Here is a 14,995-nt window from a genome sequence, read left to right as displayed (position 1 = left end):
CTAACCATAGCCCCAAACGTCATGTCCTGCCACCTCCCTGACGTGGCTCTAATAAGCCATGCCTGCTGCTCGTTGGTCTCGCGTCTCGTTCCATCCCTCATGTTAAACACTCCCAGCTACCTCCAGTCTGTTCCCTTGTTATTCCTGTATAAGTGCTTCCTGGCCCTGTGTTCCCCATTGATGTGGTGCCCTCCATGTTGCTCGTTCCCTAGCCTCCCATCTTGATCCCAGTAAATCCCAGTTTATTGTCTGACACCTGCTCCCAGAGTCGTTCATCCTGGCACCCAACAGAATGACGGAACTCGACAAGCCCCAGTAGGTTCCCCAGGTCCCTACAGCCGATCACTGCTGCTTGTGTCAAGCATACCTAATGTCGCTGGTTCAGGCCGCAGTACATCTTTCCCCAGAGAGAATGACCCATCTCTGACGGAGGGCATAGCCGCCCTCTCCCCGGACTCCCAAGTGGAGGGTGTGACAGCTATAGCGGAGATCCTCAGGGCCCTCTGGAATGGAGTGAGTGTGCTGAACCCCGCAGAGGTGGGGTGCTCTGGAGAAAAGGAGCCCGCCGTCTCCATGTCGTTTGCCGTAGGGCGACCTGCGTCCTCATTGTCACTTGAAGTCTGACGATGATGCTTCTCTGGGATTTACTGTGATCCCCCTGTTCGCCAAAACATGCTCCCCAAAGCTCTCCAGCACAGAAGAACAGGCTTCACTCCTAGTTCTATGGTTGTCAGAGTGCTGGACCACAGTAGAGGTCGGACTTTGCTTCAACATGGTTTTATTGGAAGTCTGCACACAATACAGATGTTTCCTACCGTCCTTCGTTCCAATTAAATGTGGAAACGTTTTGTCAGCTGGCTGGACAAGACCCTACTGCCTCTTTTAATAGTACACATAGTAGTGAGCAGTGGTGACGTAATGGTTAGGGAAGCGCACTCGTGATTGAAAGACACTGCATCTACAGTATCTGACCCAGGAGAGCCAGCCGTTGCAGTCGTTACATCCGCACTTAAGGCTCCTGGCCCAGAGAGGGAGGCTCAGGCCGCACCCACAGTGTCCAACACAGGTGAGGCCTTGGTTGCCTCTAGGCTTCTCATAGACTCTGACACGGTTTCCTGGTAACCAGCCGACACCTGCCACACTGCTCCATAATGTCAGGCCAGCGTCCACCTCGCTGTCCCCTGATGCCTGGCCAGCACCCACCTCAATGTCCCAAGACGTCCAGCCGGCGCCCACCTCATCTCCTGACGGCCTGCTGGTGCCCACTTTCTATCCTGATGTCCCACCGGCACATGCCTGCAGGCTGCCACCAGCCCAGAGAAGATGGATCCAGACGATGTCCTGCTGGAGTGCCCCGGGTCCTGCTACGTGGGTCCCTTCTTCATCCCAGACTCCGGTTACTCTGGTCCCAGTTTCTGGTCACCAGAATCAACAGGAGCCCAAGAAAGCGGCAGGCAGAATGTCTGTCTCCCAGAGAGGGTTTGCCAGTATCTGCTCTTGCCCTGTATGTCCCTTGTCATCTTCCTGTTCCTCTCCTGTTGTCTCCTTGCTGCCCTACTGCTCTGCGGTTCTCTCATCGCCCGCCAACTCCTCACGTCCTCCGGCCCTGCTGGCCCTCCCAGACCCTCTGGTCCTGTGATTCGGCAGAGTTCAGCCTCACCTGGAAAGGGGCCTAGGAGGGTCCCCAGCCCCGAATCTTCGCCTGGCTTCCCTGGATGCCCCATGTTATTCCTTTTTGTGCCTCAGTGTTTGTCTTGTTGCTCTGTCCCGCCTGTATCTCTCCTTGTCTTGTGCATCCTGTGCCCCTGTTCTTGTTGACCCTCCACCTGTCCGTCCTGTTTTGGGGTCTGACAGGACTGCTGTACCTGTGGTTCCTAGCTTTTCCTTTTTCCGCTCCATGTCCTTAGTGATGTCCTGCAACTGCTCTTATGTCTGGTGTTGCTGTCTGTCTAGTGTTCTGTCTAGTCTTGTCTGGTCTTGTCCTGTCTACCATCTGTTCTGTCATCCCCTGTCTAGTCCAGAGTCCAGTCTGGTTCCATCCCTGTTGTCTAACCCCTTTGGACTTCATGGCCGGAGCACATGCTTCTGGTGGGTTGGGGTGGGGGGGGGTACTGTCACATTAAGCAATGCCATTTTTATCCACTATGCTTGTCCATTTATGGGTCAACGCATGTTCTGACCATCCATGCTCTCTGCCTCCCCACATTTCCAGGTGCTGCCCGGGGGGGGCACCATCTCAGCTGGAGTCCTGGTTCTGTCCCATGGAGGGGTGACACTGCGAATTGGACCTGCTAACTGTGTCATCCTGGGTGCAGCCTTGAGTGTCACCCTACACAGGCCAGCGTGGAGAACAGGCTTATTGACAGACTTTAATCACACCTCACACCTGGCCTTTAGCAAGCAGCTCCACTCTTTTCTGTTCTCAGTAATATTAGTCTGCCGGGGGGGTTGGGCAGCCAGTTGTCCATGGACCCCCAGAGGTCTTTTTTTCTCCTTACTTGGGGGTTTTGGTTCCTCTCCTCCGTTGTCATCTGGCTTTCTTTATTTAATATCTTTCTTTCCTTTTTCCCCTTGTGTATCACTCTCTTTAATGATGTTGTAATGTATGACTACACATCTATGTAAAGTGCCTTGGGACGACTCTGTGAGGCACTATATAAAAATGAAATTAAATGTCCCGCCTCCTCCCTGACGTGGCTCTAACAGGCCATGTTTGCTGCTTGTTGGTCTCACGTCTCGTTCCAGCCCTCGTGTTAAACACTCCCAGCTGTCTCCAGTCTCTTCCATCATTAGTCCTCCATTTAAGTGCTTCCTGGTCCTGTGTTCCCCAGTTCGATCACTGATGTTGTGCCTTATGTGTTGCCGGTTCCATAGCCTCCCATCCTGATCCCAGTAAGTCCCTGTTTGTTGTCTGAGAAACACCTGCTGCACGAGTCTTTCATCCCGGTGACCACGACACCAACCACCAGTGATGTCTGTGGAGCCCAGAAATACCAGCCTAGCTGCACTAGTGCCCAGGCAGCACCTTGACAGCGGCATGTTTGCATTGTTACATTTGCCTCACTTGTTCACCACTTTCAGCAACAGTATCTGCTATGTACTAGAACTGTAATCATATGTGAGTGAGTCTGTCTGCTTTGAAGGAGCAGAGATCCCACCTCCTTACTGTAGGTACAGGGCACAGAAACGGGTAAATCCTGTAAGGTAACATTATTAAAGTCAGCATAGATTCCAACATGGATCCAGAGGATGTCCTGCTAGACTGCCCTGGGTCCTGCTACGTGGGTCCCTCCTTCATCCCAGACTCCGGTTACTCTGGTCCCAGTTTCTGGTCACCAGTATCAACAGGAGTCCAAGAAAGCGGCAGGCTTTCTGTTCTGGAATATGAAGTTCATAGTCATAGTCATAGTCAGTCATAATTTTGTTGAAGTTCATAGTCAGTCATAATTTTGTAGCATTAAAATGTAACTTTTAAACAAATCCTAACAGTATGTGTGATTGTGGGGGGGTGTGGGGTCTCGGGGTGTAACCTCTGTCTCTTGGCTTGTTTCCTGTCCCTCCTGCTGTATGTGTGAAGTCTGCATGTTCTTCCAATGTGGGCTTTCTCCTCCTACTTTGGAGAACATGAAACTGCGATCAGCCGATTGGAATCTCTAAGCTGCCCTTAGTGTGAGTCTGTATGTGTGAGTTTGTGCTCTGCTATAAACTAGTATCCTGTCCATTGTGTCCCCCGCCCTGTGCCACCTGGGACAGGCTCCAGGCTCCCCACCCCCCTGTACAGGATAAGCAGTAATGCAGGACGGCTCCACACTGTTCCAAAGAAATGGCGCTCCAGCTCCCTTCAGGACTTCAGACCAGCTGCTCTCACTTCACACCTCCAGGCTTGTGGGTGTGGTTCCCACTCCTGGTTCTGCATGTACAGCTTGCATGTTCTCCCCGTGTTCCTGTGGGTTTCCTCAGGTTTCCTCATGCTGTCGAAGATCATGCAGTTTGGTGAATTAGTGTCTCTTGATTGTCCTCAGCATGTGAGTGAGTGTTTGCCCTGTGATGGACTGGCATCCCATCCAGGGTGTCTCTGCCTTGTGCCCTGTGCTTCCTGTGATGTGTGTGTCCCATAACCCTGTACTGTGGTTATTGGAATTTGTTGGATACTTTTTTGATATATGATCTTTCTGTTCCTGGGGATGGCTGAAGCTGGTCCATTAACTTTTGGCTTAAATATAAGAGTAGTGTTCAATTTTCATTATTAGAGTATGGAATTATTTTGGATGATTAAAATGATCACTCTGAACTTGACTGTCCTTCCTAACATAAATACACTCCCTGCACAAACACACAGAAAGAAAAGGAAGAGATTACATATATTTTCATGAATATTGTATATAGAATAATGTAAAAAAACAAATCTGTGCATTGACAGCACTTGTCAAAGCTTGTTCTGTCTAATCCTGACACAGTCTGTCTATAACTGCACATCCCTGCATGTTTCACCTGAAACCACATGATCCCAAACGTGATTCTAAACCGACACAGAAATTCATTCTCAGTAGATCTGCTCTCTTATACCTTTATACCTAATTTCTATCTACTGCACAAAATCAAAGAGTAGGATTATAGTTTGTTTGCAGAAAAACAATGTCAGTAGCTGTTATTCTCATAAAAGATAAATAAATGTTCGCTTTGGGTACAGTTTGTATAATGTACTATTTTGTTCATAAACTGCAGCTCCACTGTTTGCCCAGTCTGCTCTTCTCAGTCTGGTCTCAGTCCAAAACCACACCTGCTGCAGTCTGAGAAGCAGGAAGTTCCTCCCACTGTCACACACAGACGACTGTGAGAGAAAACGAGACTGAATCCTATCAGTGTTCGTGGTAAAATGGCAGAAGCCAGAGTTGCAGTGGATGTAAATGAGTTAAGTTGTGCAATCTGTCTAGATATACTAAAGGATCCAGTGGCTATTCCCTGTGGACATAGTTACTGTATGAGCTGCATTAAGAGCTGCTGGGATCAGGAAGATCATGCTGGAGTTTACAGCTGCCCCCAGTGCAGACAGACCTTCATACCCAGACCTGTTCTGGGCAGAAACACCATGCTGGCTGAAGTGGTGGAGAAACTGAAGAAGACTGGACTACAAGCAGCTGCTCCTGCTGACCAGTATGCTGGACCTGGAGATGTGGAGTGTGACGTCTGTACTGGGAGAAAACACAAAGCTGTCAAGTCCTGCCTGGTGTGTCTGGCCTCCTACTGTGAAACTGACCTGCAGCTTCACAACAAACTCCACCATGCAAAACAGCACAAGCTCATTGATGCCACCGGCCATCTGAAGGACATGGTCTGTTCCAACCATGACAAACCCCTGGAGGTCTACTGCCGTAACGACCAGCAGTGTATCTGTTATCTCTGTACGATGGATGAACACAGAGGCCATGATACAGTCTCAGCTGCTACAGGAAGGGCGGAGATACAGGTCAGGCTAATTTAAAAGAATTTCCCCTTTCTATCTAAAAGAATTTCCCCAAAGGGATCAGTGAAAGTATCAATTATTGTTATTATCTAAAAGTTAATTTTAAATAAATGGATTTTGTCTTAACACTTGTTCGTGTAATTGCTACGAAACACTCAGATCAAGTCTGGTTCGGTAAAGTTGTCATGACCTACTTGTCCGGTCTTACTAGCGGGGTTACTAGCTTGTCGGATTTAAGGTAGTCTGGGCAAAATGTAAGTAAACGAATATGAAGTCCATTTAAACTGTGGTACCTTACATCCGACAAGCCAGTAACCCTTCATAGTACAGAATAACTCACTAGAGCCACAGTACAGTAAGGCCGTGCCGCCGAAGATGTTTGTACGGGACGCCATGACACTCAAAATAAAATAAGTATATCAAAAAATATAAATAAAATGATAAATATTTCAATAATGTATCCTTTTATTTTTAAATAATTTCATAAAATTTCATGAATTTCATAAAATTATATTTCATAATAACACTTGTCTTCTATGTATAATTTTTAAATTTTACAATTTATTGTTTCGTAATAATGTCGCGATTTTCATTAGACAATTATTATTATAAAATAATATTTTCACAATAAAGTTTAACTTTTCACATTATCCACATGCATATTTATACTGCATCAGGAGGTGTTTTGCAGGATTGGCACTGCAGCCACCGGATAAAACTCACACTGTTCCATTGGGACTGGTGTGGTGCTGAGGTGTCACCCACTGCACGGCTGCACTCAGGTTCTCATCCCTGAGGTGGTTCGTCGTGTGGTGGGTGCGGTAAGGCACTGTACTCAGTGTGTGCTCCTTACCTCCGTACCTTACCTTACCTTACCTTACCTTACCTACATCAACACAGTACAAATGTACATGTTAAAAAAGGTCTTTCGGTACTAAGATGTACGTAGATTAATACTTTTCTATTCAAGGTTAAAGGGTTCAGCCTTTAAAGCATTGTGTTGGTTGCCATAGGATAATATTTTGGCTTTCAATGATAACCAGTGAAGCTCAAAATTTATGAAAATATTAACAAAGAGGTTCATTGTTTTGTCTGATATGTTGAATTATGTCTGACTTGGAACAAATACAGTAAAAGTAGTCAGGGCTGGAGTGGGACTGAATATCTAACCAGGAATTCAAGCCCCCGGACAGCCCAATATAAAACTATATAAACAATTACACTGTTATTATATGTTTCTATTCACACCTTCATTTGCTTGGCTACTGAACACACATTCTTACCTACATGCTTTAATTTTACCTTCATGTCATTTTTACCGGCACATTTCACTAATATTAATAACGCGTGGAGCAGCTTTGACATAAATAATGAAGCTTCGCCTCAGTGCCTGTCCTTGTGTCTCTTCCCCGTGTGGCCAGCAGCCATCGCTGTCCATCCCCTTTGTCTTCTCATCATCTTTGGCCCTAGTGTGTTCTTCCTTTTCCCCACATGGCTGCATTTGACTCAATGGGATGAGTGTGTGACACAGAGGCTGGGACCAGCTGGTTAAGGGTTTGAGGCAGGTCAGGAACCAACCACACCTCTTTCATTTAATTATTGCTTTTCTATTCTTCCCAGTGTTTGTTAGTTCTCTGTTCTGCTTGTGAAGCTTGTGCCTTGTTTTATTATGTTCCACATGTTTCTGTACTTTCTAAGTATTGAATTCCTTGTGTGTGTTTCTTACTTTCAGTGTTTGTGGGAGTTTTCCTAGTCTTGTGTTCATTAATATAAGTTACTGCACTTGTTGCCTGTTTTCCCTGCACTGTTGTTATTGGTTAATTGTCTTATATGTCACATCTGCTTCTTTGTTAGTTCGGTACAGCAGCCTGAGCATTAGAACAGAAACCTGCAGTTTTATATCTTGGACCCAGCAGTGTGGCCAGTGTCATTATGCTATGTGAGCTCTGTCTTCAGAGTGACCAATGCAGCTACAACTGGCTCTCCTTGATCATGTGATCATCGCAGCATTGAATAGGTGATATTCCAGCTGGTTTCCACTTCTGTAATCATTCTCAGAGTGGGTCTGCCCATCTGCTGCTGGATTTGACAAAGCCTTTCTCTAGCAGTTGTACTGGTTCTGAAGTAGGTCACACAGAATCTGTCTTACCTTGGATCTGATATCCTCAGGTCCTTGTGTCTGTTCTATGTTCTTCTTCACAGCCAAATTCAGTGCATGTACAATGCAGGTTGTGTGTCTGACACAGGCAATCACATTTTGTGCAGCGTCAGTGTGAGCCATCGGACTTTATTCTGTATTCCCCACTCCTCCATCAGGCTGCCTCGACTGCAGCCATGTTTTCTGCAGAATGAGACTTTGGGAATTTTCCTGCTCCCAATAATAAGGTCGACAGCTCAGTCTTATCATTTATAAAATGGCATTTGACTGCTAAATAAGCTTCCATATGTATGAATGTCCACATGTCAGATGTTAGTCTTACTGCTTTGGCCTTTCTCACCTCTTCCTTTATCTCTTTTTCTATCTTAAATGTTTCTGTCACCAAACCCTTTCATGTTTGCCTGGATGGGAGAATGTAGGTTGGATCCAGGATCCCCACAACCTCCCTAAATCCTGCGTTATCCACTATGGTGAAGGGTTGTGCATATTGACCAAAGCCTCATCAATCATTTGTTTCTTGGTCTCTATACTGGGAAAATTATACAGATTATTGGGTAATACCCTCACCCAAATCTGATATTATGTATTCATACAATTAAACTGAACCTTGGACACAATAATGACTAATAATAATAATTATTATTATTATTAAATTAATTATTGAAAATGAATTATTATTAAATTATTATGATGATTAAAACTTACGCTGCAGTGTGTGTGTACGCCGAAATATGTGCTGTACAACAGGTTTGAAACCGGTAATGAGGATTGTGCCACATTTTCAGTTTCCAAAGCAGTCACATGGTTGAGTGCAGAATGAAGCTTCAGATGACCATGGTCACGTGTTCAGGGTGGAACGAAGGAAACTGAAGCTGTGCTTCAGAATGTAGTGAATCGCTTTTTTATTGTCAAGCTTAACATCACTAGCTGCCCCATTCCCTCTGTTAGTCTACGTGTCATTTTCTTAGCTACTTTTTCCCTGGTGAGTTTTGACCCCTTATTGTTCCTTTATTGTCTGTCTTTCCAGTTTGGTTCAGTCTCCTTAATTCCCTTTGTCTTGGAGCTTTTAAGTGGATCCTCACCTTGTTTCCCTGCCTGCACCAGGCTGCGCCCCAACATGCACATTAAATATATGATATGTTCAAATTCTGAAGAATCTTTAATGAATCCCATTTTACACATTTTCCTTTCTGAATTTGCGTGGAACATCAACGATGCAGACTTTGACACAGTTTCCATATGAATGGGTCACAACAGTCCAATATTAAACCAACTTCCCAGCAGATTCAGAGGTTTCAGTGTCGCAGGAGAAAAGATGCATTATTGTTGTTCACAGTGCAGTTTATACACAGTGGCCCATTATCAACTGACATGTGATCTGACATCAATCTAATAGGACGTCAGTTGAGTAGCCGGTCCTGCAGTGCAGCCCAGGACACATTCGCCTTCACATTGCTATAAGAATGTGGCCATATGCAGCCCAGACCAACTCCCAATGTGGGTTGAGTGATCGGATCTCAATGTATCTCCAATGCGTCCTGGGTAATTAGCGCTGTCCACTTGTGATTGGATCACCCAGGACGCATGTTAATACCAGGTGGAAACAGGACCAAAGGGTCTATGTCCATTGTATCCTACCTACAGTCAATAAATCATTAATGAATATCCATCCATCCATCCATCTCCTATCCGGTAATCCAGGTCAGGGTCAGGGGGAGTGCCTGGAGCTTTTCCCAGGCAGCATAGGGCCCAAGGCTGGGGTCCACCCTGGACAGGATGATAAATGAATGTAATCTCAGCTAATGAAACAAACTTGTTTTGTCATCTTGTTTCCTATCTGTAGAAACAAATGGGTGAAATACAGAGGGAATTTCAGCAGAGAATTCAGATGAGAGAGAAGGAGCTGCAGGAGCTGAGAGAGGCTGTGGCCTCAATCACTGTGAGTATGAACCTGAGGAGAAGATAACAGCTGGCTTGTGATCATAATGAATCTTCTCTCAGATTCAACAGATTGTAGATTTACAGACTTGCGCGGATTAATCAAATTAATGCTGCTGTGGTTTATTCTGGGTCAGTGGGATAAAGTTGCTGGATTACAGAGTTTAACCAAGTGTTGCAGCAGCAGTAGTTTATTTATTTAAAAAAATACCATAAAAGGCCTATTTGAGAAAAATGAAACTTTTCATAACCCAGCATAATGCAAATAAACACTAAAAAAGTCACCTATTAAACTGAGATCTAATGGTGACAACCAACCTGCCCCATACAGCCACCAGTCTCTGCCAAATCCCTGCAGCTGACAGTGTATGAGCTTAATGAGGGATCATTTCCAATCAGTGCTGGCTGGGTTTCAGCACCTGAGGCGTCCAGCATGGTGACGCTCCAAACCTCAGCCCTGTGCTGTTTTTATACCTCCTGTCAGCTCACATCTCTTTTGTACAATGAGGCTCTCTGGAGTCTCAAAAGGGGCCAATTGTAATTTACTGTCCTCTGCTCCCTGTGTCACCAACAGAGCTCAGCACAGTCAGCAGTGGAGGACAGCGAGAGGATCTTCACTGAGATGATCCGCTCCATTGAGAGAAGACGCTCTGAGGTGACAAAGCTGATCAGAGATCAGGAGAAGGCTGCAGTGAGTCAGGCTGAAGGAGACATGGACAGACTGAAGCAGGAGATCGATGAACTGAAGAGGAGACACTCTGAGCTGGAGCAGCTTTCACACACAGAAGATCACATCCATTTCCTCCAGGTAACAGAACAGCTACTTTGGCAATAAGAAAACCAGAGTATTCAAATGAATGCATATTGTCATTTGTATTTCAACTAGTCTGTCATTTGTCAGATGTTAATGGTTCTGTTAATTAGATTGCAATACACATTTGTATTGATGAAGCTGTTTAATCAGACTGTTTGTCTGTAGAGGCGCCAGGCTCTTCCTGTCACTCCTGAAGCTGGATTTGGACCCAGAATCTCTGTCAGTCCCAGATCTAATTTTGGGAATTTGAGGAAGGCGGTTTCTGAACTGAAAGATCAACTGGAGAATTTTTGCAGAATGAAAATGGCAGAGATCCATCACCAGGTTAATACATTTTCTAGTCTGTTCATGTTAATATAGACCAGGGCTGGCCAGTCTTACCCAGAAAGGGCTGCTTTTGCTGGATTACTAATTAGAGGACTGATTGGCTGAAGGGTCTCACACCTGTGGTTGAACAGCTGACCTAAAGGTTACCCCAAAGACCTGCGTACACACTGGACTTTGCGGGTATAATTCCCCCCCCGATGTAAACCGTGCAGAGAGAGTATGCAGTACAGTCAGCCTCACATTTGTGTGACCAAGTCAGTTTGTTTACAATAAGTTTAAATCTTTGTGATAACTGGTGAAAGAGCTTCACATTCTACTGGCTGCAAAACCCAGATCACATGAAACATGTTTCTTCTACATTATAGAAACCAAAAATCTGTATTATGTGTAACTTACCATGATTTGCAGTTTGTTAAAATGCCTGTGATTGTCCCTCATAATGATAATACCCCACTGCTGTTATCTCCACAGTGAGTGAAGTCCATCTCCCACAAGTAAATTCCTTTTACTCACATCCCTGTTTCTCTCTGTCTCCTTCTAGTTACCAAAGACACCGTCCTACCGGTATTAGTGCCCAGGACCAGAGCAGAATTCTTACACTATGAGTCTGTTCACACACACGCTTCTCTCTCCCTGTATGAGGTGGAGTGTGTTTTACTGTGTTTTACTGTGTTTCATTTTCTACTGCTAGTGGAGCTTCTCTTTCTCTCTCCCGCTGCCTCCGGGTCTTTCACATTTACATGAGCTTTTTATCTCAGTGGACTTTAAATCCAATTGCTAAGTAAGGCAAGTTTATTCAGGGTGCTTTTCCACTGCACCAGGTTCGGTACTTTTGGTTCTTTCCCTTTTCCATTAACTTCCAGTCGAGTACCATGCAGTACCAGAAGTTCCAGTACCAAAAGCATCATTGCAGCTGTGGTACTTTTTCGATACTTCGGAACTTTGGTGTGGGACTTACAAACACGTTCATTGTCAATTTAAAAAACAATTTTAAAAAGTCTAAAAGCCCAAAACACAAATAAACAGTTAACTAAAAAGAAGTGAGATTGTAGAGGCAGCGTATGACTACACTCCTGCTAATTTAATTTATTGAAACAAAGCAGCAACAAAAACATTTTAAGCCCTGATTATAATGAGCTGACAGTGTTAGCAGACCTCTTGTTCCACAGACAGGGAGCATAGAGACTAAAAGCTGCTTTAGCCTGTTTGGTCTTCATTCTGGGACACTGAGTAAACTTTCAGGGGTCTGGATGCTTCACAAGGTTCAAGGAAGTTAGTGCCATTTAGTACCTTGTAGACAAGTAATAATATTTAAACCAATCCTGTGATGCTCAGGAAGCCAGTGCAGTGATTAAGGAGCTGTGTGATATGCTCCACTTCCTTGGTGTTAGTGAGGACTCTGGTGGCAGCATCCTGGATGAGCTGCAGCTGTCTGACTGATTTATTACCAAGACCTGCAAAGACACCATTTCAATAGTCTAGCCTGCTGGAAATAAACACATGAACAAGCTTTTCCGTATCTGGTTTAGAGAGAAATCCTTCTCTCTCTCTCTTATTGGGCTGGTTTCAGCTTCCGTTGGATGGATCTTAAGCAGACCTTGGGCTGGACCTGGGAACACTGTACTGATGCCTCATTTCCACCAACATGGAGCCGGTGCTGGGCTGGTTATCACTTGATGCCTTTTCAGAACCTGCCTGTGTTTCCACCAGTTTAGAAAATGAACATAGGTGACAGTGAGAGTAAAGGTTCATATGTATTCCATTTTGTGGGATTTGTTCTTTTCTGTTCCAGAATAAGTTTTATAAGCTGCCAACTGTCCTTTTAACAGTCGCACTATTAAAGATGCCAATAACTGAACTTTGCAATCTGCCTCATGATCTCTTCGCCACTCAAGTGCCATAATATTTTATTTATCAGACCTGTGGCATGGTTTTCATTTACAATGCAAAGTTACTCCGATAATAAGCTGGCTACTTGTTTTACTGCTGGCACCGGAAATATTAGACAAAACTATATTGGTGATTGACTGAATTATCCAGGTATGCGGATGGTTTGGACACGATGGCCCCTCCCACTTGCACTGATGTTATGAGAACTTTTTTTTTTTGTGGTGGCCTATAGCCTTCTACCTTTGACCGAATCACAGCCATGATATACCGGAGTATCTTCTTATATGTTATTGCTTAATTATACTGCACTCATAAAGCATTATAAACACAGCTATAAATATTTATAAAAAAGCATAACACATTATATCCACCATTATAACGCTTTATGAATGCTTTATGACACACTCAGCTATAAGGCACTATAGATACCTTCATAATGCAATACAAAGCATCCTTAATGCTTATACCGATCATTATAATGCATTATGAAGGTATTTATAGGGCACTAAAGATGAAAGCTTCATACATCATTCATTATGCATAATAAGCATGCCTATAATGTGTTATGCCTTTTGATAAATATTTAAAGCCATGATTATAATGCATAACAATGGATTATTATTTGTTGTGAATTTTTATTTAATTACTAACAACATGGCCTTAAGTGTTCCAGAGATTTTATAATGTTCCGTAATCTGAGCAAATGGAAGCATGTAGATGTTGAACAAAGAGGCTCAGTGAGGATTATAATTCTAATTGATAGTCAGTGTTGACACACCACAGCACACAGTGCACAACACCGAAATGTGTCCTCTGCATTTAACCCATATGTGACATTGTAACATAGCAAGGGGCAGCTAATTCAGCGCCCAGAGAGCAGTGTTTTGCTTAGGGTCCCTCAGCGGTGCCTTGCTGGTCGGGGATTCAATCCAACAACCATTAAGCCACCACTGCCCACTGCCAATAACGGACCCTTGAGGAACTCCACATGTAATTTCTGTTCATTCAGATTCATAATTACCCTTCTGACAGAAAGTAGTGCCTGACTTGTAAAAATAATTCAAACCCATTAAATAAGGTGGCTGCTCCACCTCCTTCCCTAAGTGCTCTAGTCTCACTGATAAAGGGCAAGTAGGAGTAGCTGGTTTGATCAGGGCTGCTGCATAGTTTTCATTTGACCCCATTTCAGTTTAACGCATAAAAATCAAGGTTTATCCTGATAATACAATCAGTCATTAATAAAGATTTTCCAACCAAAGGCTTGATATTCAGTAAAGATCAGTTTAATGTATAAAACACATTGTCTGACCCAGTGTGTAGGTGACACACAACTGGAGTCAGATGAGAGAGAGAGTAGCTGTGGGCTTTGATGCACTTTGTTCCCCCTGAAGTCCTTCCTTCACGTTTGCTCTTTTTGTGTATTCGCTGAGTGTACTTTTTTCAGATTCTTTAATATTGTCCTAAGACGGCACCTGCAGTCTTACCCAAACTGGCTGTGACACTGAACATCTCCTAAGTCTGTGCTTTAGGGCCATGACTTCACACGACACGACTACACTTGCGTGCGTAGTTTACATCTATCTGGAGGATTGAAGGTCATGTCCACCGGGGGGCAGTGCGAGAAAACCATCTTGGTCGGTTCCTTCGTTTCCAGTCTCACTTGTGAGCATGTGGTTGTGGCATTAAATGTAGAAGGAGGAGGGAGTCAAGATGGCACTCTATCATACACTGTTTGATTAGAGCTGCAAGCCGACTTGTTTTGTTTACCGTGTAGTGTGAACTATATGCAGATTTACTACTGTCTGGATTTATCATCCAGTGACGGCAATAACTATACATAGTCATGATAGGCTCTGAAAAAAGAAAAAATGATGGAAGAGATTAAACAAGAGATTTTCCAACCAAATGTGTTGGACCTTTTCAAATCAGTCACAAACTGATTTTTGGCTTATTTCTAATGAATTAGGAAATATTTAAACAAACATTATAGCTTCACCATTTTCTGACCACCGAGCCATTGACATCCATATATCCATATTGTCATCGTCTATCCATCTATCCATCCATTTTCCAAACCGCTTGGGTCGCGGGGGGTCCGGAGCCTATCCCAGAAGTGATGGGCACGAGGCAGGGAACAACCCAGGATGGGGGGCCAGCCCATCGCAGGGCACACTCACACACCAGTCACTCACACATGCAAACCTATGGGCAATTTAGCAACTCTAATTAGCCTCAGCATGTCTTTGGACTGTGGGGGCAAACTGGAGTACCCGGAGGAAACCCCACGACGACATGGGGAGAACATGCAATCTTTGTCATCGTCTACTGCATATAAAATATCTTCAAACTGGATATTAAACAGTTCAATCTTGAGAAAAAAAGTAGCTATTTTAAATATAGAATA

General features: G+C 44.3%; 2 protein-coding genes across 2 annotated transcripts in view; both read left to right on the top strand.

Moving 5' to 3' along the window:
- LOC125721948 (tripartite motif-containing protein 29-like) overlaps positions 1-14,995 on the top strand; it is a 234,386-nt gene that overhangs the window by 39,432 nt on the left and 179,959 nt on the right. The gene's annotated exons all lie outside the window — the stretch shown is intronic.
- Positions 4,758-11,315, top strand: LOC125721945 (E3 ubiquitin-protein ligase TRIM47-like). The gene is made up of 5 exons (XM_048998183.1): positions 4,758-5,467; positions 9,466-9,561; positions 10,135-10,368; positions 10,540-10,698; positions 11,243-11,315. Exons 1-5 carry the CDS (start codon positions 4,877-4,879, stop codon positions 11,270-11,272), a joined length of 1,110 nt encoding a protein of 369 aa, XP_048854140.1. The 5' UTR covers positions 4,758-4,876; the 3' UTR covers positions 11,273-11,315.

This window comes from Brienomyrus brachyistius, unplaced genomic scaffold (genome assembly GCF_023856365.1).
Source record: "Brienomyrus brachyistius isolate T26 unplaced genomic scaffold, BBRACH_0.4 scaffold36, whole genome shotgun sequence".
Classification (NCBI taxonomy): Eukaryota; Metazoa; Chordata; class Actinopteri; order Osteoglossiformes; family Mormyridae; genus Brienomyrus; species Brienomyrus brachyistius.
This window is presented reverse-complemented; position numbering and strand designations above follow the sequence as displayed.